We start from the raw sequence: 27,106 nt of genomic DNA on the forward strand, positions 1-27,106 counted from the left end.
CAGCTTCCCGGCTGCGTAAGGAGTTTTAATCCCTCTCCATAAAATTAAATAGCTGATATTTTATTTATTAAGTAGATAAAACCCGTCCGTGGAGCTTTTACCGAGGGTGAGCGCCGTGCTGGTGCCGGCCCTTGCACCGCTCCCACTGAAGCGCTCCAAGCCTTTGGGCTTCCCGGCTCTATGGCCGCGCCCCCCCGTGAGGGAAGGAGGCCGAGCAACTACATCTCCCTCCGTACCCCGGGCTTCCCGGGCTGGCGCCGGCGGGCGGGGAAAGGGCGGAGGCGGCGGTGCCCCGCCCCGGGCGGTGGTGGCGGCTGGCCGATGGCGGGTAGTGGGGGCTGCCGGCGAGGAAGGGAGCAGCTGGAGCTGGAGCGGCTGGGCGAGGCGGCGCGGGCCGGCTCCGGCCCGCCGTCGCCGCCGCTCTCCGCCTGCTCGCGGCAGGCCTGGAGCCGTGATAACCCGGGCTTCGAGCCGGAGGAGGAGGGAGCGGCGGCCGCTGGGCCGGTGCTGGAGATGGACGTGGAGTGGGGCAGCCCCGCGGCCGGCGCTTCGTCGTCGTTGGGCAGCGGCACGGCGGGCCCTGGCGGCGGCGGGCGGCGGCAGCGGCGGATCCCCGCGGGGCGCGGCGGAACGGAGGTGCCGAGCCGCCACCAGGTGCCATCGGACGGCGCCGCGCCCCGCCGGGCGGCCTGGGCCAAGCGGCTGGCGCGGCGGCTGCGAGGTGAGAGCCTTTGGCCTTTCCTGCCGGAGCGGGGCTCCGAGCCTCGCTGGGCTGCCCTTTACTGCAGACTGCCGCCGAGGGGAGCGTTCATGGGTTGTTTGTGGGCCCTTGTGCCTTTATTTCACCCACCCCTTTGCTGCCTGCCCTCTTTTTCCTCTGTCCCTATTCTTTTCCCTTCTCCATCCATGTTTGTGTCCCCGCTTTATGCACATGTGTATTCTCATCTCTGTCCTGGTTATGCCCCCCTCTCCAGTCCCAAATGCACACACCCCTTTCTCCTTGGTTTCCTCTGGAGCATAGAGCTGTGCCTCCCAGGTCTTAGTCCTGGCTACTTTTTTAGAGAAGCTTAAATTGCCAGCATCAAATCGTGAAGGTTTTAAATGTAGGATGTGCTTAAGTGTCAGACAAAATCTATATACAGCTGCAGGAGAAGTAAGCCATAGTTAGGAAGTAAAGTTTCTTCTAAAATGCGAGTGTTCTGAAGTGATTGTACTGTTACTGCTTGGCACAGTGTCAGCAGAGGTGTCAATACGAACTTGGTTTTAAGCAGGGCTTTGTAAATTAGGCTGTTGCGTGTCCTGTATGCTTCACTTTGGTTTTTCATGTGCATTCAGAAATCATATGCTATAATAATTTCTCTGCCTTAGTCTTGCACCAAAGTAAGTCTGTCTTGATCATTGCAGTGTTTTACTTGGCTGCAAGTCAGATTTATGGAAACTATGGAATAAAACATGTTTTCAGCAGATTTCATTGGGAGAGTGTTCAATGAACTAAGTCTCTTCATAAAAAGAGATCGGAATGGCTGGGGAAAAAAATGTCAGTTGCAGAATGGTTTTATGTGTTACGCTTGGAATGGCACTGCTCTAGAGTTTTCAGAGATGTGTTTAATTTAGTCTGTCACAGAGATACGTAAACGCCTAGGAAAGGAGCTGCTTAGCATGGAGAAAGCGAAGTCCTTTCACGAAAAATTCTTATCTAAGTAGACTTTTCAGATGCTCCCTTCCTACTGGTTGTTGCCAGGAAGGAACCTCCTATATATGCTTTTAACTGGGGTGAAAACTAGTGGTGTTTGAACATGAGGTGAGAATGGCTTCATGATGACCTGACATGAGTTACTCCTGTTTCATCTCCATCATGGTTTCTGCAGCAGTGCTCGAACAGATCATCCACTCTAGGACTGACCTTGGTGTTGGGTTCTGAGCCGTTTTGAACCTGAAGGCAAATACTCTGTGATTTGTGTAAGGTCAGAGTATTTGCAGATGGAAGGAAAATCCACCCCCCCCCACTCCCCCCTCCGAGATGTAGCTTTGACAAAGGCTTTGTAATATGGTTTGTTGAATCACCTATAGTTCATCTGCACTTAGAGGTGGTTTAGGGTGAAGGAAAGATGATTTTTTTTTTAGTATGCTTTTTTTTCTAGCTTTTTATTTGTTTGTTTTAAGGCTGTCTATGTGTTTTCACCTTGTTTCAACCTTGTTCAGTTGCGCAGCATAATGAAACAGCAGAACAAAGAAGAATCAGCTTTTGGTGAAACTGTATGCTGTTCTGGGCAGAATGAGCATTCATCAGCATCAGGCAGATGTTGCCAGAGAAGATGCTTGGCCCTGTGCTGACGGGGGCCTGTCCTGCTGCCTAAAAGCAATGTATCTGGGCCTAGATTAACCACTTTGGAGCTGATGCATGTCCATAGCTTGAGCTCTGAAAGATGAGAACCACCTTTGACGTGGTAACGTTATGCATCCTTTCAACTAGTGTGGTTCTTTTTACGCTACCGACTGTGAGCTGATTATTCAGGTGTGTGATGTGTGGAGAATGGTGCAAAGTTACGTGTTCCTGCACTGTAGGAAAACCAGTATTTTCAATAATGGCTGTGGACCAAGCTGCCTCTTGCTGTTAGAGACGGCATACACTGGTAGTATTCTATTTTTAGCTGTAAAATGAAAAGACTTGGGTTCATGTTCTAGGAATGTTAGGAGTGGATTTATCCCTGTGGTTACTATCCACAGTTTCTGTTGATTCCTGACCTGCCTACTTTTTGTGTTTATAGGGAAGTGTAACCAAAGTTACTGTAGTAGACAGATTCTTTTCTGGCTCTTTCATGAGAATGTTGCCATTAATTCATAGGCAAAGTAAATGGCTAGGTGTGACTTTATTGCTGTGGAGGTACTGCAGGGTGCTGTACATGCCTGCTGCGCAGGTAACTAACCTTCTCTGAAGAATGCTGTTGCTGCAGGTTACACAGTGAAAGGACTTGAAATTAATATAGGGCACTTAAAGGATAAGAGAGGTTTTAATACTGGAAAGAGCACTCGTTATTTTGATGTTTCATCTTTGAAGACTTCATCTTTGAAGACTAGAAAGGGGCATACATGGTATTAAGTTTTATTACAAGATGACTAAGGAGAAGTTAGCATAGATTTATTTAATGAAATTCCATTTCACTAGGCAGAATTCAAACAGAGGGATTAATCCTTTGGGTATCAAAAGTGATGAGTTACCACGGCTAAACAAATTGCCACTCATGAACTGAAGGATACTGAGTGACAGCTTACACTTTCCTTGCTGTCAGTTGTGAAATAAAAATGCAGGGAGGATTAAGATAATAGGATTTTTGGTAATTGCAACTACAGGGGAGATAGCTAACATGAGTTCCTAAGTGAAGACAAAGCTACTTCAGACTACCTGTATCTTAAGTTTTTCTCTTTGTGGGTTCTTTTCAGATTCTAACTCTTTAGCTTTAGCCCCCCTAGTTTTGCACATCTCTTCAGCAAACACCCCAGATGCTGAAAGGAGAGGAGGGGATGACTGTCCAGTTCTGTTAAGGAGAAGGTCATCGAAAGTTTCGATGGGTAAGAGCAAAGTCCATTTCCAGAGCCAAGCTGGAAAGGTCTGCCCCCAGAGTTGTACTTGGTCATCCAGTGCTACTGTGTCCTCATGTGTATCAATACTAAGGAGTGTATGTGGGATATTTCTTGAAAGGTTTTCTTAATTACTGCTAAATGGAAGGATCAGATATTTCCAGTCAGTCATTAATTGTTACTTTCACAAAGAATGCATTATGACATTTTTACTGACTTGAACTAGTGTAGGCTCCGACTATACCTTACTAAGGAATTTGAGACTGTATTTTGTTGTTGTCTGGGGGCAAAACATCTCTGCCTCATGGTCACTTTCCTCTCTTTCCCCTAGCCCCATTGTTTCCCCAGCATCTGAATTTGTGTGTAGGCAGATTAGTGATATGTCTTTTGGTTTGAGTGCTTTCAGAACTTAACTTTTACACAAGTCTGAATTATTTTATATGCACTCTGTACCTTATAAACTTGGCTTTATGATTATGTGTATAAGTACATACACATTATATGTGTGTGTTTATATATTTATATAACACTTTATATATGTATAAACAGAAATACTTTAATCTCCCATGTACCTAATGAGCTAGACTTTATTGTAAGTTGAAATGTCATCTGTTTTTTATTTGCATTTGATCGTTATTTTTTGACAACTCTTCTGAGCTCATATACTCCTAGAGTAAGCCAGTTGGACTACAGAATGGGTGTGAGAGAATTGTTAGTTTTAGGTTTGTTTGATAAAGTGTACATAGATTTTATCAAAAAGTTGATGAATAGAGAAGTTCCATAAGGAATGGACTGAAAATAATTAATCGAGGCTAGAAATGGAGCGGTTTTGGTGCTTGCAGCGGATGTCAACTTAAATTCAGCACTTCATACCACCACTGTTCTTGACGCATCTAAACCAATATTCCAATAATGCAAAAGGAGAACAATGTGTGTCTTTTAAAAACATGGCTTGTAGCTGAGACATAAATCCAGAGCTCATTTAACACAAAGTTCATTGTATGATCTCTGGTGCTGGGTTTTGTTTTGTTCTTTATTCAGATGTAACTTTCTGCTCCTGACTGAGTCCTAACAATATTCTAATATGACAGAATTTGAGCTTGCAAGCTTTTTGCTCACCACATTTCTTATTGGTGAGTAATGTGCTGACAGCTGGGATTCAGCTCCCTCGCCAGCTTAGCTCACTGCCTGTTCCAGCCTTTTCTTCCTCTCTTCCGTAATGTTTTCCTGCTTTTATTACAAGGGTTGCTAATGCAACGTAGTGCTGTGCTAAAGGCTCTATTTGTTGAGTTCTGCATTATGTGACTCTCTAAATGTTCTTGGGTTTGTGTTTCTGTCTTCAAGAATGACCTAATGGTGAGGATTTGGCATTCTGTGTAGTAAAGTTGCAGTTTTTTAAAATTTCCAGGCTTTAGAGAACAGCTCTGAAAAGGCTCTCTTGTTTTGGAGGCTGACACTAGTTAAAGTTGTAAGTTGCTAAAGGAATGTGAGGAGAAACTAATGCTAAGACTATTAGTGCTTGCTGTGCCTATGCAAGAGAAGTTTCCTGGTTGATTTTGTGGTTAGGTCACAACTTAAAAATGTGGTAGCTGAAAGGCTCTTAAATCATCTGACACGTTGTTTTTTTTTTCCTGAATACACCTCATATTTGCAGTTAGAGGGAAGAGCTTCCTTACTCACATCTCTTTGTTAGCAAATGAGGTTCTGCAGCAGGCAGATGAGCCCTTTGTCTGTCTAGGCTTACAGCAGCGGTTGCAAAGCAACTCTCAATTCTTTGTGAGCTTTATAGTGTGTTTTGGCTATCCCTTGTTGCTGTTCCATTTGACTTAAAATTACTGTGGTATGTTTAATGGATCTAGGATTTTTTCCTAGGGAGTTTGAGGTTACTTCATTTCCATCTACTGAGAACATAGGCATTTTAAAAGGTTGGCTGTTTAAAATAGCTGCAAAGGAAAAAAGTTTGGTGCACTTCTCTACAGTGAATTTTTATTTGTATATACTTTATCACCATAAACTAAGGTCAAATGACCTTGCTTTATTTAGGCTTAAATGAAGAGAAGTTCCTTGAAGGTAGCAGTTCTGGCCTATGCATCCGCAGCTGTTCCCAGCTTTTTTTCTGTCCTGTATGGGAAATAAGTATGGTGGTTACTAACTGCTTTCTGTTTTCAGGTGATTGTTTCTTTATTGTTTCTTTTAGCGACACAGTTTGAAAGATCCTTTTGCTTTTCTGTAGCCCTTTTGAACAGGATCACACAAGTTCAGTAACTTCTTTTACACTCTCGTCTTGAGAATGTGAAGCTATTCAGGAGGAAATAGCTCTGCTAATGCGGTTGCCCAGTTTGACAGCTAGGCAGCAGCTGCTCCTTTAGGCTGCTACTTAATGTTTCTGTGATAATCCTTTGATATGCAAGGAAAGAAATCATATAGAAATACCAAGGTTCCTCCTGTGTCTCTGTTGGACATGCCTTGCCTATCTAGGAGAGGAAGGTTACAACTTGTTCTGTAAAATACACATTTGACTGACAGAATCATAGAAAAATTAGTGTTAGAAAGCACCTGAAGATCATCTAGTTCCAACCCCCCTACCATGGGCAGGGATATACCCTTTCAGGTAGAAAGTTAGTTAAGCCTCCTAGTAAAATTTAAATACTGATCATGCATTTTCATTCATCTAACAATGCTCTTCCTATTAAAAAACAAGCAAACCACAAAGAAAAACCCTGAACAAATTATTTCTTGCAGGATGACTCTGTTTGTGTGTCTTTGTATACTTGTATTTGTTTTCCTACCATGTGGCTTTAAGGGACAGCAATTCTGGCAAATCTTCAGCAGAATCTGTTAAGAGTTCTGCTGAGCTGTTACTAGATTATTATGGTATCTCATGAATAGCTAATACTGTCTCAGGCCCCATTCAGTCTATGGCAGAAGTTCTTGCTTGAGCTTAAATCAGTTTAAAGTCCAGAGAAGAACCTGGAGCAGACAGGTTAAGCTTTCACAACCACTTATCTTATTACATTGCTTATGTAGACGTCTGTATGCAACATTATATATGTTTTCCTTTTAAGGTCTATGGGGGACAAGACTCATGGAAGAAGGCAACACCAGCAGAGAGCGATACCTGAAAAGTGTTTTACGGGAGTTGGTTACGTACATGGTTTTCCTTGTGGTCTTGTGTGTCTGTAAGTACCATTCAGCATTATATGTATCCATTTCTGTACTGCTTGCTGTTTGTAATTCCAGAATGAAGATTGTTTCAGTGATGTGGGAAAAGAATTAATGGGCAGGTGTATAGGCAAATACTAGGAATTAATTCTTCTGCACATGGATTATTGCTTGAGATTTAAAGTACTGCAACTTTCTGTAACTTAAGTTTTCAACCTTTAAGCAGGGTGATAATATTCTTTGTTTTTAAGGAGTATTTTTTTAATGTAGTACCACACTGCAGTGTAATGGTTCTGCTACACATTTTGAAATCGCTGAACAGAACTGTTAAATGTGAAGAGTATGAGTTATCATCTGGGAATAAAAATTAATTAAATCACTGAGTTTTTAATTTATCTCCAAGCTTATGTACAGATCATTCTAAGAATAAAAGCTCTTGACGGTTGCTGGAAAGGCAGAGATAATGCCAGCTACTTAGAAATACCTAATAATTTGTGTTTGCATGATGCTGGACATTCTAAATACATCTGTAATCTATATGTACTCAAGTGTATATGGATCACAGCTGGAAACTTCCATGATATAAGCGTGTTACTTGTTTTGATGTCTATGATATCATATGAAGTATTGTAACACTATAGAACACAGAACAGGGTAACATTCAACCTACTTTTTTTTTTTTTGGCTCTTAAGTAGGTGATTGTTTGAAAGTAGGTGCTCTAGAATCGATACTGAATATGAGCAGATTCTACTAAATACTGACTTAGTACAGAAATGAGGAGCCTGATAGATCACCAGCCTCGTACTGAATGATATTCCTGGGCCTAAATGGAATTTAGGAAAGTATCCTCAACAGAGTTTACTGTTTTTTTCTGAGGGTGAAGAACCTTAGTGATGCTGGTGCAGAGGTAGAGATTTATCATAAGCATCATACAGCGCTGTGAACAGTTGGTATAATGTATAATAGAGAAGGTATAATGTAACGGTTCTGAGAGCAGCCACTTTTGGCCTTGGGAACTTCAAATGAGGCATGCTCATGTATTTGCACAAAAATTAGAAGTTGATGCAAAATAGAACTTACGATGAAGTGTGAAATAGATGTTGAAACAAGTCCAGAGGAAGGCCACAAGGATGATCAGGGGACTGGAGCACCTCCCATATGAAGATCGGCTGAGAAAGTTGGGTCTGTTCAGCCTGGAGAAGAGAAGGCTGCGTGGAGACCTCATAGCAGCCTTCCAGTATCTGAAGGGGGCATATAAGGATGCTGGGGAGGGACTCTTCATTAGGAACTGTAGTGACAGGACAAGGGGTAATGGGTTCAAACTTAAACAGGGGAAGTTTAGATTGGATATAAGGAGGAAGTTCTTTCCTGTTAGGGTGGTGAGGCACTGGAATAGGTTGTTCAGGGAGGTTGTGAATGCTTCATCCCTGGCAGTGTTCAAGGCTAGGTTGGATGAGGCCTTGGGTAATATGGTTTAGAGCAAGGTGTCCCTACCCATGGCAGGGGGGTTGGAACTTGATGATCTTAAGGTCCTATCCAACCCTAATTATTTTATGATTCTGTGTTTTATTTGGTTACTAGGAGAATAATCTGTATGCATTAAGTTAGTGTATCTTTGGAAAGCTGGTATGTTTCAAGCATTCAGTTATTAGTGTGGGCAGTTCTGTTCTATATGCCTGAAATGTCAGTGACACTTAAGTTGTCGTTTATGATCAGTTGTGATAGAATGGGGTGATGTTTTTATTTAAGTGAGAGAGAATCATGGAGTGGAAAGAAAAAGCAAAACTACGTGGGTAGGCTGGTTCCGAGAGCACAGCAGAAGTCTGTTAAAAATAGTTCTTGTTCACATTTTCTTCCCTAAGACAAAATATTTCTATAAAATTGTCAAAACAGATGGAGATTGTTCAGTGTAGAATTAATCTTTCAGGCCTTTCTAAGTTTCTGTCACAAAATGGTTTTAGGTATTTATAAGCAGTGATGTTATTGGAGCCAGAGACCATTCACTGAAGCCATCTTGCCTTTGTACGTCATTTTATAATTTATGCTCTGGCCATCCTCAGCCAAATGCTCTGGCCAGTGTCAGGAAAAGAGTAACACAGTGTCATGTATTTTCTGTGGGGAGATTATCTTAGAAGCGGTGCATATCTTGGGTGGAGTTTTGTTGTAAACCATAGGCAGCTAATGTCATTCAGAGTGCCCTGCAATATCCTGGTTGATTATTATCTGCTCAAGCAGGGCATAGTTTTCCTGAGATCTCATGCCATCTGTGCCAGCTCTCTATGATGCCTTGGATAGTACAAGTCACCTAAAAGTGATGCCTTGGATAGTACAAGTCACTCTTCAGGCTGCTGAATCATGCAGTTTTTTTCCTGAAGTTAGTTTTTGTGGAAATATTAATAATAGAAGGAGGTGTGGGAAGGAGAACTGAGTATTTTAAACTCATTGGTCAGATTGTTCTTCACTGCTTTCTGTATCTTACTCACAGTTGAAGGACAAATGCTGCTTGGTGCGGATTTTGTTTTGCTCTGAAGCTTTAACTTTTTGGTGCAAAATCTATAAAATTTCAACAAAAAATTAAGGTACTTTTTTTTTTCTTTTTCTTTTTTTTTCCTCTTGTCTTTCCCCTACCCTTTTCCTCTCATTCTTAACTAAATATTTTGCAGTGACTTATGGGACAGTGAGTTCCAGTATGTATTATTACACAAGGGTCATGTCACAGCTCTTCCTGGAAACACCTGTATCAAAAATGGAGAAAACTGATTTCAAAACTTTATCCACAATGGACGACTTCTGGAAGGTAATCTAAGCCCAAGTTTTTATCTCTTTGTTGTGATATGCTTGTCCTGTGTATTTAACCTACCAGGATCTTTTTTTCTAATGTGGTAGTGGTTGTGCATGAAGATCTGTGTGTCAAAGCTATGGAACAGAGTTGGCCTTTAATACGTGAAAGTTTAGAACCCAGGCAGTGCTGGAGGGCCAGGGTAGGGCAAGGTTATTGAATGTCTTTGGAGGACAGGTAAGGCTTTATGTCAGAAAAATTAACAACTGCAATTCTAACACACCCGTGGAATGAAGATATATAAAAACCATGATGGAAATATGCAAACTAAAATCCTGTATTATTCCCCAGTTCACAGAAGGCCCTTTGCTGGATGGTCTCTACTGGGAAATGTGGTACAACAACAAAACCATGGCAGAAAACAAAAGCTTCATTTATTATGAGAACCTGCTCCTAGGGGTGCCTCGCATTCGGCAGCTGAAAGTGAGAAATGGTTCATGCTCAATACCTGAAGATTTAAAGGAAGAAATCAAGGACTGCTATGATGTCTATTCTGTAGCTAATGAAGATACTGCTCCATTTGGACTTCGAAATGGAACAGCGTGCGTAGTATTCCTGTATTCACATAGCTTTTTTTTTCTGATCTTGGTTATGCTGAATTACACAATAGGTCACTTGGCAGAGGCAACTCCACATTTATTGTCTGTTCTGTCTGTAAAGCCTAGTAAACCAAGCGCAGTTGCCAGTTCTGCTGGTGGAGAAACCTTACTAAACTTGGAGAGCACTGTGCTCTTACCCGCTTGAGTTGAGGTGCTGCCCTTGTACCATTTTTAACTGTTATGCATGGGAGACACGCTGTGGTCTGAGTGCAGCACTACAACTGGTGAGCACCTGTTCTGTAATTCCAGATTGTATTACTGCAGTGGGTTTCACTGAGTTGTCTTTCCTCGCTAAAAATGGGAATAGCACTCCCCCTCCTAGAGGACAATTTGTGAATTAATCGTGAAAGGTTTTGGAGGTGGAAAAGAATGTTTTTCTTTCCCTTAGGATTAATACTGCATGACTAGATAAATGTATTTTCTTTTTGGCAATTAATATACTTGTGACCCATCTTTCTATCTTCATTTTGTTGTGTTAGCCAAAAGGAACTTTGTAGGATCTTTCTCCAGGGTACATCAAAACTTTCTACAAGTACCTCTTAAATTTAAACAGCTTTAAGTAACTGATACGTTTTTTTGGTCAGGTTTTGGTGGTGTCTGTTTTCTTAATTAAAGTTGCAAATGGAAACACTGATGTGCTCTGTTTTACTTCTGAACTAGTTGGACGTACACCAGTGAGAAGGATTTGAATGGGAGCAGCCACTGGGGCTTGATTGCCACATACAGTGGGGCTGGTTATTACCAAGACCTCTCAAGGAACAGAGAAGTGACAGCTGTGCAGATTGCTAGCCTTAAGAAGAACCTGTGGCTTGACAGAGGGACCAGAGCAGCTTTCATTGATTTTTCTGTATACAATGCAAACATCAACCTATTCTGCATTGTGAGGTATGAACAGAGCCATAAGTGTGTTCAAATTGCACAGTGTCAGTTATTGACTTGGGGTTTTCTTGTGATTGCTTTGTTTTCAGGACATGGGTAAGTGTGTTTTGCATAAAGGAGACAGACAACTGAAATAGGATGCCTCCCTGTCAAAGAAGTGAGACTCCACATGGAAGCTGCACTTATTGTCTGGAGACAGTTCTGGCTTTGCTGATGCTACAGCGGCTTGGGTGCAGTTTGCAGGCAACTTCTCTAGAGAGTTGACTTATTAATATGTGGATACACAACATCAGTCTTTTGACACCATGAAACAAATGCAGATGAAGACAGGTCTTTCTGTCTCTGTTTATCTCATTGTTCCTGAAATGCTTTGGGTTTTAGTCAGAATTGAGTGTGGTCAGGTTTATACCTTCTGTTCTGTGTAGTGTCTTTGCTGAATCAAATGTGGGCTTTTGCTGTTTCCATTATTGAAATAATTATGGAAATAAACCCATGTATTTTTGCTGTGCTTTTCATCAGTGCTGTGTAAGTGAAATCTTTTATTCTTTGCCATTTTTTTCTGTTTTTTGATGCAGGCTGTTAGTGGAGTTTCCAGCAACTGGAGGCCTTGTTACGTCTTGGCAATTTCAGCCAGTGAGGCTGATTCACTACATCTCCACTTTTGATTTTTTCCTGGCAGCCTGTGAAATGGCATTTTGTCTCTTTGTTCTTTATTACATGGTGGAAGAGATTTTAGAAATTCACATTCATAGACTGCACTACTTCAGAAGTCTCTGGAATTGCCTTGATGTTCTTATCATTGTGGTAAGTAATCTTTATAATGAGGCTAAAATTACTTTCTGAAATGCCCTTTGTGAGTGACATTAATGACTCAGTATTGCTTTAAGGGGTAGGGCTGTTATTAGGAAGGATACTTACAGTCTAATGGGATATTCAATCTGAATAAGACTATTTTAGTCTGTGTTTTAATGTTGATGTGTTTTGCAAACTTGCTTGTTCTCTCTTTGTTGGTTTCAACCTTCACATCCTGGTGAAAAATTAGAGTATTTCTCCAGTGTGCTTCCTTACACTTTTTGTCTATAATGGCATAGTCATTATGGAAGATAACAAACTTGCCCACGTTTCTCTTCTACAGACCTGATACTGACTATTGCAGTGGCTTTCAAGTAAGAAAATTGGCTGCTTTAAAGCAGTGATCTATGTTTGGAGGAATGGGACTGGGATTTGAATATGTTTGCAGAGAACCACAAAGAGATTTAATATGGTATTAAAATACTCAGCAGCTAATACCAAGTTTGAAGAAGTGTCTTGAATTGTAGAGTTCTAACAGCTGTCAGGGCTGCTTTCTTGGTTAAGTGGACAGTACTGCACATCAACAATCTTGGTGTAACAGAAAATCATGAGCTTTGATTTAAAAATACATATATAATTCTCTCTGCATTTATGTCAAGCTGTGCCTGCCAAAAGAATACAAAGTAAACAATACTGAAACAGATCCAGTCCTGTTCTTGTTTCGTATCTTCAGGCTTGGATGTATCAGAGGTTTAAGTCTTGAAGCCAGTGCTCTAGAGAAATCATACTTGTATCACAGTGCTTTTTGTATGAAGGGCTGTTTGGGGGGATGTTTACGTGAACTGTGTGCTGTTCCTTGTATTTAATGGCAGGGGCAGGAGTAAGATGCTTTACTGTTCCAGTCAGTGAAGTGTACAAGCGCGAGTATAAAATTCAGTTCACACAAAGGGTTAAAACTCTTTGTTTATACCTGGTCTGGTTGACATTGTTTAACTTCAGGATTATGTACTTTAGGACTCTGTATACATGGCAAAGTGTTTTAAAACCCTAATCACCTTTTGTAAATTTGTACATTTCTTTTGTACTCAGCTCTCTGTGGCAGCTATAGGAATTAGCATCTACAGGACATCAACTGTTGATATGCTTCTGAAGAAGCTGCTGGAAGATCAGAACTCTTTCCCCAATTTTGAACCTTTGGCCTATTGGCAAATGCAGTTCAACAACATAGCTGCAGTCACTGTGTTTTTTGTCTGGATTAAGGTAACTCCAAGATGTATATCCTTATTCTGACATTAGAATGTAAGCAGTATTCTGAGCTTCATGTGATTACACGATTTGAGATTTAGTCATGTAAGACCAGGCTGGATGGCGCTTTGAGCAACCTGGTGTAGTCAAGGTCTCCCTGCCCATGGCAGGAGGGTTGGAACTGGATGAGCTTCCAAAGGTCTCTTCCAAACCATTATATGATTCTACGTTTCTCATAAAATTGGGCACACAGGAAAGTCAGAGCACAGGGGTAACTTCTTGCAGACTGAAAACAAGGTTGTAATTTGCCATAAGTTTTAATCAGCCTTAAGTCTCAAAGGTGTAGTCAGTGCTTTGTCACAGCAGAAATGTAAATAAATGTTTTTATTATTCCTGAGTTAATAAGTCAGTAACTTACTGGGTACTGCTTTTTCCTAGTCTGGTTTAACTGTGCCGATTCTATCTATTCAAAGCTTCTAAATCATTAGAGGGTTGGTAAACCTAGTCCAATTCATTTGAAAACTAGGTATATTACTTTAAACTTAATTTCTCTGGTTTTCTGCCTCCTGTATAGTGACATTTCTGTTCAAGTCCGTATTCATTTCCTGTCCTCTGTATGTATAACATTGCAGAGGAACATTTAATTACTAAACTGATAAATAGGGGAAAATACAAGACCAATGATAAATGAATTTCCACTATCATACTCCAAACTGATACTGAAGTTTATCAGGTAAGTTAGCTGTCTCTTACCATTTTATAATTACAAAGCTGCGTCTATTTTGCATCGTGGTTTAAGGAATAAAGCGGCTCATTATAGGAAGTAATGGTAAACTGCAGAATAACAGAATAATGCAGGGTGGAGGGGCCTCAGGAAGTCTCTGTCCACCTGCTCAGAGCTAGGTCAGCTGTGAGATCTGCTTTTCTCACTTTTTACTACTTCATAGCTAACATCTTTGAAAATAAACAGGAGGTGTTTTGGTTACACTTCTCTGAAGCCTGGCTAACAAATACAGGAGTGAAAAACAAGCGACTCCCTACAGCTAGACAAGAAATGTCATTCTCACAGAGTTTTCTTCTCATTTCAAGCCTCAATGTTTTTTAGGAAGGGGTGTATTTCTAAATGTAAATTATCTGACTTTGTCTCCCATCAAATTAAGTAAGACATCTAATATGTAAAAGGCTGGAGATCAGTTGTGTTAAGAAATTGTTGTTTTCCTTGTCTTTACACTTGTGTTTTTTGTTATGTTTTCTTTTGACAGCTTTTCAAATTCGTTAACTTCAACAGAACAATGAGTCAGTTATCCACTACCATGTCTCGCTGCGTCAAAGATGTTGTTGGCTTTGCTATTATGTTTTTTATTATTTTCTTAGCATATGCTCAGTTGGCTTATCTTGTCTTTGGCACTCAAATTGATGACTTCAGCACTTTCCAGGACTGCATGTAAGTACAAAAGTGCTAAGAATTTCTCAGTTCATTGGGAAATAGATTCTGTTGCCTCATGAGACACAAATCCTATAACATCCATCTAAACAGATAAGCTGCAGACGTATCACTTGTTGATGTAACTCAGTAGCAGATGCATGTTTTTAATAACATTTTTAGTTCAAAAACTGTCTTTGCTATGAGATTAAAAATGTGCTATAATTTGATCAGTGAGCCAAAAATGGCAAGCTTTGATTGGTGGAAGTGACATGGGTTTTATAACAGTTGGTCATATTCCTAGATAAAGCAATAACTCTGTCTTCAGCAGTTGAATCATTATATGCTTACTTATATTTCTAATGCTTATGGAAATGTATGTGCAATAACACTGTGTTCCTGGTAGCATGTGTAGTTCTTGACTCACAGATTCCATCTTAGACAGCCAGCTAGTAAATTTGTAACTACCTGCTGGAATCCAGAGAGAGACTGGACTTTAATATAGGGTCAGTAATCAGCTGATTTGGTGCAACATAACTTGATTCTAAAGGGGATAACGTTCAGTTATTGATTTCCCCCTTCCTCCCTTACACTGGGGCAGTGTTGCAAAAACTTCTTTGTAGAGAGGTGAAGAAACTTGAAATATGATGGCAGTGCTGTGCAGTGCCAAGCCTCTTCTTGCCTTGGCACTGTAGAGATAACGTGGAGAGCATTGAGGTTGTATGCAAGAGGCAGAGGGGATAGGACAGGGACAGGAGTGGGTCTTACAGCTTCACAATGGTAACAATTGGTTTGCTGTGCTCTGCTCTCTGTAGTTCCCATTATCAGTTTTGACTAAAAGTCAGAAGTATCCACCCCAGTTTTGTTCTGTTTGTGATATCTGACTGCGAGTTTGGTTATGTGTAGAGGTAGGTTTGAGGAATTGGCTATTGCAGTGCCGGACAAACTATTACAGTAGTGCAGACCTCTCTGCTGTGCATCAGTCAGACTGTTATGGTAAAACAAATTCTACAAAAAGAATTGTAGAATTCTTGCACAGCTCCAGAAGTGTTTTTGTTCAACACCTGGATGTGTTTTGTTTTTTTAAGATTTACTCAGTTCCGCATCATTTTGGGAGACTTCAACTTCACAGAGGTTGAAGAAGCCAATCGAATTTTGGGACCCATTTATTTCACTACATTTGTGTTCTTTATGTTCTTCATTCTTTTGGTATGTACGCTTTTGTTTATGTGGGGTGGGTAGGTGTTCTTTGATTTGTGCTGCTGCTTTGGGGCTTTTTTTGATATTGGTGAGTGTGCAGTCCATGTAGGGGCCTGACTGTTCCATGGCTGGTCACTACAATCCTCAATTTTTCTTCATTTAAAATGAATTTGCATTGTATGTTTGTTGTCATTCCCATATAGTGCTCCACATTCTGGTGGAATGTATTTATTTTTTTCTTTCCTTTTTTTTTTCTTTCTAATTTATGTAATTTTATCATTATAAAGAATTATTTATTTCTAAAAGCTGAATAGTGCCTGGTTGACGTACACAGCAAGCCCATATCTTCTGGTGAAAAGTAGCTATAATGTTCCGTCCATGTCCTTAGTTTATAAAGGTGCTTTAACACGTGGCTGGTTGTATTTACAACAGTCTAGTTTATGCATGTAACAGACAGCTTGTCTGCTAGGAGGATCTTAATTCAGCAGTAGTGCAGGAGTTGTCAGATATGCAGGTTTCCCTGCAAAGGCCTCTTTTCTATCCTCTTTTCCTTCTCCAGGGCAGAGTTGGGCCCTGTCTCACCTTCCCAGTGCAGATTACCTGTCCACTTTCTGACAAACAGTATTGCAAGAAGCTCAGCTTATCTGAGAGGCAGTATGTAGATATGACTGTTTGACAGATAAGTTCAAACAGTGAGTACATTGTGAGTGAGTACACATCTTTTGTAAACTCTGTTAATACTAATATTGAATTCATATTAGTCTTTTTGATAGTAGCAAGTGAAGGGAGGAGGCCCCTCTCTTAGAAACTTAGGAGACCAGGTAAATTCATTTTTATCTTGATGTAAGAGAAGAGCCTCAGTATCTTCTACTTAAATGTAGTTTCCAGTTAGTTTGGTACTTACATTAATATGTAGTAATTTTGTTTCTAGTGGTACCACCAGATGGAAGCTGTTATGTGAGCAAGAAGTCCTCAGATGATTCCCCAAACTGTGTATCTTTTAGGGATTTGATAAGATGGCAAGCGTTAAAGCAGGATTTTACTAACCTTTTTTTTATTTACATATCCTGTACTGTTTCATCCTGATCTGATGATACATATCCTGTATCATCATAAATCTTAGAGTTATTTAATTAACCTCGTACTTAATGAGGCTTTTTATTAATCTTTGAAATGAGGAGAAATGGCATTCAGATATTATTTGTGGGAGAGGACTTCATCTTGGCTAGTAAGGAGGCACTGAATCTTAAGTGTTCAGAAGGATATACCAGTAGTCAAACAGAAAATAACATATGGGTCACTTTGGCCCGAGAAGCATACGAAGCAGGTTTTATATTTGTTTTGAAGCACCTCACAAGATGCAGAAAAGCAGAGGCTAGTGTTCAGCAAGGGAGAGAAGTTTAGTTTTTTTTCTTAAGGGGTAGCAGAAAAGTACTAGAGCATGAGGCATGATCAGGTTATCCAAAATACTCGCTATAATTTCTGTGCCTATCCACACCTGCACAATCCTGTCATTTGGTTGGAGTGAAATGTTGCTGTAAGCTTCTAGAAACTAAGTTAGGGAAGATGGCCAGAAAGCACCAGCTCTTAATTTTGAGTAGCTGACAGCAAATATACAGTAGTCAAGTTAGTGTTGGACAATAATGCATAAAGATACAGCATTGGAAGATTGTTATCCTAAAGCAATTTTTTAAGTCCATAAGGAAATAGACGTTAACCCTGCCTTTCTGTGTGAGAGTGGCACATTGAACGTGCCAGTGAATTAAGTAATTCTTCTTCAACTCCAGCTTGCAAGTCAGTCATGTTTACTCCATGTTCAGCAGAACCCTTTTGGTAATGACATCATGTCTCAAGTAAACTATATGCTTGGCACAGGGTTAGTGAGACCTACTTTTTTTTCCTCTTTCATTTGGGTAAGCAACCAAACTCTTTTCAGAGTTGGTGGTGTACATTCCAAATGTCTGATTGCAAGCTGTTTTGTTTTATCTTAGCCTGAAATGCAAGCAGAGCTGTAACTAGGTAAGAAATTTGTGCTGGTTATTATGAGATGAATAGTTGACTTGATGACTCAGGCACTTTTTTTGTGTTGTCTAGATTAATAGTTGCTGTCTGTGTAAGTTTGGCCTGGCAGATAGAAGGTCAGACTTAAACATATAATGTTAAGTAAGCATGGTTTATTGCCGCTGCTTTGTGTAGGTATGAACCGTCTCTGGAAAGTAATACTCCAGTTACATTAATAACCAGTAGTCTTGACTAGAAGTTGCTACACTGCAGTGCATCCCATTTCAATAACTCAAGCTCTTGATGTTAGTGCTTAGAAAAAGCTCACCATTTTCTCCTGGCCTGTTTTAAAAAGTCATGTATAGGTCTGCACGTGAAGGTTTTAGGAGCAGGGCTTAGGCTTGTTGAAATTTCAATTGGGCTTTTTCATTTCTCTCATGAACAGAACATGTTTTTGGCCATCATCAATGATACGTACTCTGAAGTCAAATCGGATATGGCACAACAGAAGGCAGAAATGGAACTGTCTGACCTTATCAGAAAGGTAAAAGTAACATTTTGTTTGTTTTAACATTCCTCGCGTCTAAACTCACTCCATAAATCACTACAAAGCGAAGCTGGCAGCAGCTGATGAATATACACATCTCTTAATTAAATTAATCTGAGCTGAGTATAAATGAAATGAATGAAAACTTTACATCACAACATATTTTAGTCATCTGAGACTTTGTGTTGAATGATCAGCCTGCTGAATACAACAGCAGTAGTCTATGGGGCGGAGTCTAGTTGGAGGCCTGTATCTAGTGGAGTGCCTCAAGGGTCGGTACTGGGACCAGTATTATTTAATATATTCATTAACGATTTAGATGAGGGAATTGAGTGTACTATCAGCAAGTTTGCTGATGACACTAAGCTGGGAGGGGTGGCCGACACGCCAGAAGGCTGTGCTGCCATCCAGAGGGACCTGGACAGGCTGGAGAGCTGGGCGGGGAATAACTTGATGAAATATAACAAGGGAAAGTGTAGAGTCCTGCATCTGGGCAGGAACAACCCCAGGTTCCAGTATAGGCTGGGAACGACCTGTTAGAGAGCAGTGTAGGGGAGAGGGACCTGGGGGTCCTGGTGGACGACAGGGTGACCATGAGCCGACACTGTGCCCTTGTGGCCAAGAAGGCCAATGGCATCCTGGGGTGTATTAGAAGGGGGGTGGTTAGTAGGTCGAGAGGTCCTCCTTCCCCTCTATCTGCCCTGGTGAGACCTCATCTGGAATATTGTGTCCAGTTCTGGGCCCTCAGTTTAAAAAGGACAGGGACCTGCTGGAGAGGTGGGGGTGTGTTGGGGTGGGTTTTTGGGGTGGGGGTGGGTTTGTTTGGGGGGGTTGGGGGTGTTTTGTGTTTTTGGGGGGTGTGGTGGGGGTTTTGTGGTGGGGGGGTTGGTTTGGGGGGTTTTTGGGTTTTTGTGGGGTGGGTGGGGTGGGGGGTTGTGGTTCTTCTTTGGAGACATTCAAGACCCGCCTGGACACGTTCCTGTGTAACCTTATCTAGGTGTTCCTGCTCCGGCAGGGGGATTGGACTAGATGATCTTTTGAGGTCCCTTCCAATCTCTAACCTACTGTGATACTGTGATAAGATTTGACTGTCAAGGTACATACAGAAAAACTGAACTGATGAAGCTAAGCTGCTGTTAGATTTTGTCACAGAACTACCTCATTTTGGGCAATAAATTTAGGCAAGTCTTGGATAATGCGTTGGGAGCTTCCAGGGGCAGCTGCCGGTAAGATTGTTGAATACAAAGTTAGGAGCTTGACCTGAATCCCAGTTTAGGAAAAACATGTGCACATGTGTGTGCGCTGGCATGGACACGGTGCTGTACTGTGGTCAGAAATGTCTAACCACATACTCAGCATGACCAGTAACTCTGAGTTTAAAACTTGCAAACTGGTTATTAAAACAGAGCAGAGAAAAACGAAGAGTGCTGCTTTTTGGGATGAAGATTTCATGTCATTCCTACAACGGAAGCATGACAGAGAAGCAAAATAACTGCAGGAAGTTGTACCTGTGTTGTCAGCATTATTTAAAACTGTCACTTAACTGTCAGTAACTGACTGCTAAAGGTCTTGCTGGAGAAAATACTCCATTCCTACTGACCTGCAGTGCAAACTGAAGGATGAAAGCCTTACTCTGACTGCAGAGGTATTTATATGTTACCCATTTAAATGCTGAAATAAAAGATGGATAAACTGGAGGAAAAGAGAGATTCTTGCAGGACTTTTGGGACACACTGAGTGATAGTATACACTAGCTGATTTTTATAATGAGAACGTTATTAGAAATCAAATGTTAACATTTCATGACAAGTAAAACACAAAATATTGTTGTTTCTTTTAGGGCTACAACAAAGCCATGATCAAACTTAAATTGAAGAAGACTACTGTTGATGACATTTCAGAAAGCCTGAGACAAGGTGGGGGAAAGTTAAATTTTGATGAGCTCCGGCAAGATCTGAAAGGGTAAGGAAGCTGTTACTTCTTTTCTGGAAGAGTATCCCAGAGACATGTCATGTCTGATGCTTCTGTGAGAAGCAAGAGAATGCTGCATTCTCTCATTGTGGGTAGAAAAGGCCTTAGGAAGCAGAGATCTAAAGCATTTGAGGAAATGGTAATATTTCTATCTGAGCCACAGCAGGAGTTTGTGAACAGATAGGAATCCGAGGAAAGCAAACAAATCAAAGAAGTATAAAAGGGATGGTTGTGAAGGAGCAGGGTGCAGTCTAGGGGAGATTTGTGCTATTGACTAATAAAAGGTGAGGGCTGAGGTGTTTATTATTAGTGCTGTGAATTTATAGGCAGCACTAGGATCAGTCATGTCTTTGGCTGGGGGATGCAGGTCTGAGGGAGTGAAGTGTTTTTCTAATACTTGAAGTTCACTTAGCATCCAAAAAATGGTAAATAAGGGAACTGTTTTTACTCCCTTTTCAGGAAGGGGCACACGGATGCAGAGATTGAAGCAATATTTACCAAATATGACCAGGATGGGGACCAGGAATTGACAGAGCATGAACATCAGCAGATGAGAGATGACCTAGAGAAAGAGAGGGTGAGCTCAGCGTTAGGAATGATAATGCCACCACTGCCCTCTGCCAGTCTTCTCCCCATGCTGCCCCAGAATTCTGCCCCAGAGGGGTCCTCTTGTTTCCCTTCACATTTGCTCTCATCCCTGCCTATCTGAGCAGGACTGTAAATAGGCAAGGAGGAGCTGATGGAGGGCAAGAGGTCTTTGACCTTGACACCCCCGTCCCTCATGTACAGGTGAAAATCTTTACATTACCTTTGTCTGTGTCTTGTGTTTTCACAAAGGAGGATCTGGACTTGGATAGGAGCTCTCTGCCACGTCCTCTGAGCAGCCGCAGCTTCCCCCGGAGCTTGGATGACTCTGAGGAGGATGAGGATGAAGACAGTGGACACAGCTCCAGGAGGAGGGGCAGCAGCTCTAGTGGGGTTTCCTATGAAGAGTTCCAAGTGTAAGTTTATTGTTCTGAGGGGGACAAATCTGCATGGTGTTTGGGGTTTTTTTCCTTCTTTCAGTCCTGTAGTAGAGTCTTCTGTCACCCTATTGATCAAATTATTCATAAAAGTAAATGCTGTGTTTTGAAGGTACTTAAGTCACTCTTTAGTGTCTGAACTGGAATTACTTTAGAGAGGCTGATGTGAATTAGACAGAAAACCAAAACCAAACCAACCAAACAAAAAAGGCAAGAAAAAAGGCCCCTTTCTTTAAAATGTAGTCATTGAAAAGACAGAGAAAATGGTCAAATGATACAATAGGGAACAGGGAAAATGAAACAATAATGCCAGAAGACTTTTCTAGGTTTTTCTAGAAGTAAAACCTTGAGGTTGTTTTAGGTTCACTGAGAACTCCAGGTGGTGTTTTTAGTAAGATTAAGTTAGTTGTGAGTGTGTATTTTGTCTAAAATAATAGATCTCCATATTAATTAATTATAGCGACACTATCTGAATGAAGAATTTCAGTAACTAGAACCAACAAATTTTCATGAGGATGCCCAAAAGCAGGCAAAACAGAGTGGAGTATGTTTTGGGGGATTTTTTTGCCCATCTGCTTTACCTCTGTTATCCTTTTGCTCTTGTGTAACTTGTCCCTGCCTGGACATTAGGACTGATTTGTTGGAGGGTCAGATGCATGCTTGAATTAGAAGGCTCTCGTCCTTATCTGCTTTGTGTGTTGGCATGCTACAATGATACTGACTGGGACAGGGTTACTGAAGCTCACAGTTGTTGCCCTCAGGCTCATGAGGCGGGTGGATCGCATGGAGCATTCTATTGGCAGTATTGTCTCCAAGATCGATGCGGTTATTGTGAAGCTTGAAGCAATGGAGAGAGCCAAACTAAAAAGGAGAGATGTGTTGGGAAGGCTGTTAGATGGAGTAACAGAGGTAAGAAAACTGTAATACAATTTGTGCTGTCATCAGTGAAGGTGACAACCTGGGCATTACATCACTGGAAAGAAAACCATTTACTGTAGTAGCAGTGTTTCTCCACTAACCTATGGAAAAACTTGAGTGGTATAAGACTTTCCCATGTTTGTGTAGGGATTTGCTTAGGCTGTAGTTTTGGAGCTGAGCTTCAAGCTTGTGTCTTTTAATCTGTTCAGGATGAAAGACTGGGTCGTGACAATGAAATCCATAGAGAACAAATGGAGCGACTTGTGCGAGAGGAGTTGGAGAGGTGGGAATCGGATGACACGGCATCCCAAATGAGCCATCGGTTGGGAACACCACTTGGATTGAATGGTCAGCCTCGTTCAAGGAACTCTCGGCCATCATCCTCCCAGTCAGATGGTATTGATGGGGGAGGAGGAAATGGGGGGAATAACATCCATGTGTAAGGATTAACTTTGTAGGCGATTCTAAATGTTTCAGGTCAGTATTAAGCCAGCAAATACACTACTCCACTCTTTCCCAGCATGAGGTGATCATCCTCATCAGACCACTAATGACATTTCTCACCGATGGGCAAAAGTAAATATTCTTTTCAAAAGGCATTTTCAGACCTACAGAAGCCACGTGTCACGTTCAAGTTGCCAATAGTAAACTGTCAGCCTTGCAAATGAAAGTGCAGGAGGCAGAATGGAAACAGTTGTGACAAAGTCTACCTGGCCAGAAGTTTGATTCCATACATGTATTATGGGGACACTTCCACAAGGGCATCAAGCTTCAGACAAAATTATGTGCTGTGGCTAAAACACTCCATTGAAAGGCTACGAGTATTTTGCTTTCTGGTGGAAAATAGGATTTTTTCCCAATGCTTTTAAAAGCAATTTTTAAAAGGAGATGGCATCAATTTATTGCCTCATTCATTGTTAGCAGCTGACACTTTTCAGAGATAAAATAGCACTTTTTTACTGTGTTTCTACGTGTGTTTCTGAGTTATTCTTGGTGTTACGAACATTTTAATCCACTTCAAATGTTCGTTTCTTCCTGGTTTTGAGAAATACTATGTTTCTTTAAACAGAAGAAAGTACACTCACTTTGTACAACTGTAAATCACATATTCCATAATAGAAATGTACACATTGCATGGGTTTGTGTTCTGTTAGCATTTCAAAAGCACTATTTGAGAGCTGCCTCTTCACACCTAATGAAAGTAATAATTTTGGGCTTTGTTGCAACATGCCCAGTTTTTAATGCTGTGGTTTCATGATCTGAGTGTTCCTGGGATAAACATTTCACTGATTCTTAGGTAAATGTGGTTACTTTGCAGAAAATTCATTCTTTCGAAGCTCACAAAATTAAGAAACGTCAACTCTTCCGTGGGTGTGACAGGGAAGGGGGCAGAGAAGTTGCTGACAGTTTGCAAAGTCTGATCTTGTGCTGTGTCAAGTTGTACCCATGTCTCGACTGTGTAGTCTGTATGTACATTTAACAAAACTGCTTGTAATATTATTAGGTATATTTCTACATATGCTTCTCTGCGGAGGTGCAACACATGATGCCTTTGGAAAGGTGTTTGTAGTATAATCACTGATTTTTAGTGTTTAATTTCCTCTGCTTTCGGTGCCGTAGCAGCTTTGTTTATGAAAGAACACTGAAATTAGGTTGGTTTCCTACAGAAAGCATTGGGGCATAGTGTTTGCGGTTTTGCCTAGCAGCATATTTCCATCTGTGGAATACTGGTGTAGGAGGGAGCTTCAGTTGTGCTCTTTTTCCTGAAGATGGCAGTTGTGTTTAAAGACTTGAAGTTGCTGTAAAGAAAGATGGAATGCTACACAATCAAATGCATCGTAGCTGTTAGCAGGGTCTATAAAGGGAAAAATGCCTATTTAACAAAGTATAAGTAGCATATGTATGTTATGTTGATGCTTTTTGTTTCAAAAAGCATTTGTTGCCAGAAGTTAACACCTCATTCTTCTGTTAGTGCTGCTTAGGCAAAGCTTACACCTTGCGTATGATCTTACAGTTGCATTGCCTGGATGTACAGTGACTCAGAATTCTTTCTTCCTAACCAGAGAATTTGCTAGAACTAAATAGGCTTAATTCCTTTCCCTGTTTTTAAGTTTATGAGAAACCATATGCACAGAAACTGAATATAAGTGGTGCAGGAGGAGGTTCAGTGCGGGGACTGGAATTTCTTAGTAGCTTTGGCTCGAGAGCAGAAGACCAGTGTGGGAAAACAGGTTGTGATTCACAGAACAGGTGAAGTGTTTATTCTTTCTGTGGTTCCTGTATGAGGAAGAAATTCATACTGTTTCACAAGAAACCCTGTCAGCTTCCCAAAACAGTGCACAGCACAGTGGTTAGGGCTTTTGTGTGAAACAAGACACTCAGACTAAGCTCTGTCTTGCCTCAATTGAAACTTTTTGGACCTTAGAACCCTTTGCAAAGAAAGCATTTCTGTGTTGACCTGGCATTTGTAACTTTAAACAAGCCAACCAAAGAACACTAGCCGAACACGTGGCCAGCTGGTGTACAAGGAAAACAGAAAATACAATACAAAGCAATTTAAATATGCGTAGTCTTCATATCCAGAATGGGTAGTGTGTTGGTGTGTAGCATGACTTAAAGTTTAAACTTTGAGGCATGGTAACTAATTACATGTGTGTAACATGTAAGTAATATTGGGTTTCTAGGGTCCAGAGTTACCTAAATGCTAAAATAGTATTTAATAATCATGTACTTAATCAAAGACTTTGGCCAAATAACCCAGACGGAGTTGTCCAGCAATCAGGAGGAACCCTACTTGGAATACTTTGTGTTCAGATTTGTGCCTGCAGCCAGTAAGGCATGTGGCATGCTGAGGTTTATGGCAGCAGGGATCTGGTGGTCATCTGTTGGTGAGGCAGGGCCTTAATGGGGGAAAGAAAGCAAAACTAAGCCTGTCAGTATGGTTTTAAATAGGTTTATTGTAAAGGTGTATCTTTCAAAATGTAAATTCATTCAAACAGTTAATCTTCTATTTGTAGTATATGTTTATTCGGAAAGTGTTTGCATTCATAGCTGTATTTGTTGAGATATATTTCTGTAACGTGTCGTTACTTAATAACAAACTTCATCTTGAAGTGCAGTAAGTTTTCATGGGGTACCCGTGTGTGTTGACAGTGGCCTTGCAGTGAGTGCATGGCCACTTGACAAATGTTATAAACATTTTATTATTTCAGTTTTCCACTTTAGATTATAATGCCATTTTGTCACGTATTACAAAGGTAAGTTTTTTGCATAGTAATGTGCAGTATTTGGTCTTATTAGGAAGCTGTTAATTATGCAAGCCTTCTACAATGATCAAGATTGTATTGATCTGTAAAACTGAGCACTTTACTTCCTAATAAACATTTTATATAATCTGTAAAGCAGTCTTTGTGCCAAACACTTGGTTTGTTTATAACAGAACATTAAGAATCCTATGTTTTATTTGTGTGTGTTACTTCTGTGTCATAGCTTATTCTTAGATTACCTAATCACGTAAAACAGGAGTATAGGGTGTAAATGAACAGAGGGACTGGGCTGATCCGACTCCTTCATTGCCCAAGCAGTACTTTTTTTAACAGTTTGCAGTTCTCACGTGCATTTGTGCAAACATGCAGGTCTATTTACTGCCATTTTAGGTAGCAGCTGGTAACTCCGTCCCTTTATTACGTCACAGTTGCTGTGTAAATTAACTTCTCTTTTTCTCTTATTTCCCGTTAGTTTTTCCCTTCTTTCCAGGCGGTCCTAACCATCTGGAGAACTGAATGGTCCCTTGCAATCCCACACCCATATTTCTGTCTAGGCAGCTGTCTCACCAGGTCAAAAGTCTTATTAATGAAATTGAGTGCTTAATGTAAATCCATCTTAGTCTTTAATGAAATATATACATACTGAGTTGACTAAGCTAATTAAGCAAGCCCTTAGTGTGTTACAGAAGTCACAGCATGTGGAAAGCGGGAACCTCTTTGTATTTCATACTGTGTGTATGCTTTTGAAAACTTCAGGAACTGCAGTTTGAGAGGCATGGTTGGGGTAGGAGCCCCATAATTCTTCCATATCCCATGGGCATCACTTTAATGCCTTCTGTACTGAAATACTCCATTCCAGTAAATCTAAACAAGAGGAAAAAAAAAAAAAGGGAAAAAAGTTAAAGTTATGATAAAACCACTGTGAACAGTTGTTACTTTTATATTTAGGCAGCAATGGGGCTTTGTTTTGTTTCCTGCTTATATAGAACATGCAGTAAGAGCAAAGAGGGATGGCAATTGGAAGTGCAATAATCCATACATTCTTCAAGATACTTGTCTGACAATACCAAGTGAAGGCTATTGACCTTGAACTTACCCATCTGTTCCCACATGTAAAGGAAGTGTTGTTTTGAGCTCTTACTCTGTAACTGGTCTCCGTGATGAAAAGAGGTAGCAACACGACAAAAATATTGTATATGTCTATCTTAATCCCTTATTTTCTAGTGGGTGTGTGAAATATCTTTTATTGCTTTCTTATCATCGAAATTCCTTGGGAATGGGCTGTCATTCTCTAAGTAGGATTCTACTCTACAATTCCCTTGATGACTCCCAGAAAACCCAAATTAAGTGAATGTTTCTCCTCACAGATAGTGAATATATGGCCTACAAGGTTTTTATTGTACCTACCAGCACAGGAGTCTCAAAAGATGGCAAAATGGTAACACACGCAGTGCCAGGTTGGGAGTAGTGTAAATGTAAATTCACAGCAAATTTCTTCTGTAAATTGTCTTAAGATTTATTAAGATCATTTATATCTTGTGATGAGTGAGTGACAAGACTAGATCCCTATGGAATCACATGATAATTCTGTTGAGAACTGTGTATCAATTCTGTCCCTTGTAATCTCTTTAGCAGGTGATGCAATTTCACCTACCCTTTAAC

General features: G+C 40.8%; 1 protein-coding gene across 1 annotated transcript; it reads left to right on the forward strand.

Moving 5' to 3' along the window:
• The first annotated feature begins 177 nt into the window (after positions 1-177).
• PKD2 (polycystin 2, transient receptor potential cation channel) lies at positions 178-25,582 on the forward strand. The gene is made up of 15 exons (XM_061350961.1): positions 178-721; positions 6,645-6,758; positions 9,406-9,539; positions 9,873-10,123; positions 10,841-11,065; positions 11,635-11,863; positions 12,941-13,111; positions 14,359-14,540; positions 15,608-15,728; positions 18,166-18,264; positions 20,108-20,229; positions 20,698-20,815; positions 21,076-21,239; positions 22,022-22,169; positions 22,388-25,582. The coding sequence occupies exons 1-15, from the start codon at positions 181-183 to the stop codon at positions 22,619-22,621; spliced, it is 2,853 nt and encodes a 950-aa protein (XP_061206945.1). The 5' UTR covers positions 178-180; the 3' UTR covers positions 22,622-25,582.
• The last annotated feature ends 1,524 nt before the right edge of the window (positions 25,583-27,106 follow it).

This window comes from Neopsephotus bourkii, unplaced genomic scaffold, assembly GCF_033783945.1.
Source record: "Neopsephotus bourkii isolate Nb327-2 ecotype Australia unplaced genomic scaffold, CSIRO-AGI_Nbou_v1 NB_547, whole genome shotgun sequence".
Classification (NCBI taxonomy): Eukaryota; Metazoa; Chordata; class Aves; order Psittaciformes; family Psittacidae; genus Neopsephotus; species Neopsephotus bourkii.

Excerpts from the sequence above, each read along its gene's own strand:
- PKD2 (XM_061350961.1), top strand. The coding sequence starts at position 181 with ATGGCCGCGCCCCCCCGTGAGGGAAGGAGGCCGAGCAACTACATCTCC. Across the intron at positions 11,066-11,634 it reads AACCTATTCTGCATTGTGAG|GCTGTTAGTGGAGTTTCCAG; the intron begins GTATGAACAGAG and ends TTTTTGATGCAG. Across the intron at positions 18,265-20,107 it reads TGTCTGACCTTATCAGAAAG|GGCTACAACAAAGCCATGAT; the intron begins GTAAAAGTAACA and ends TGTTTCTTTTAG.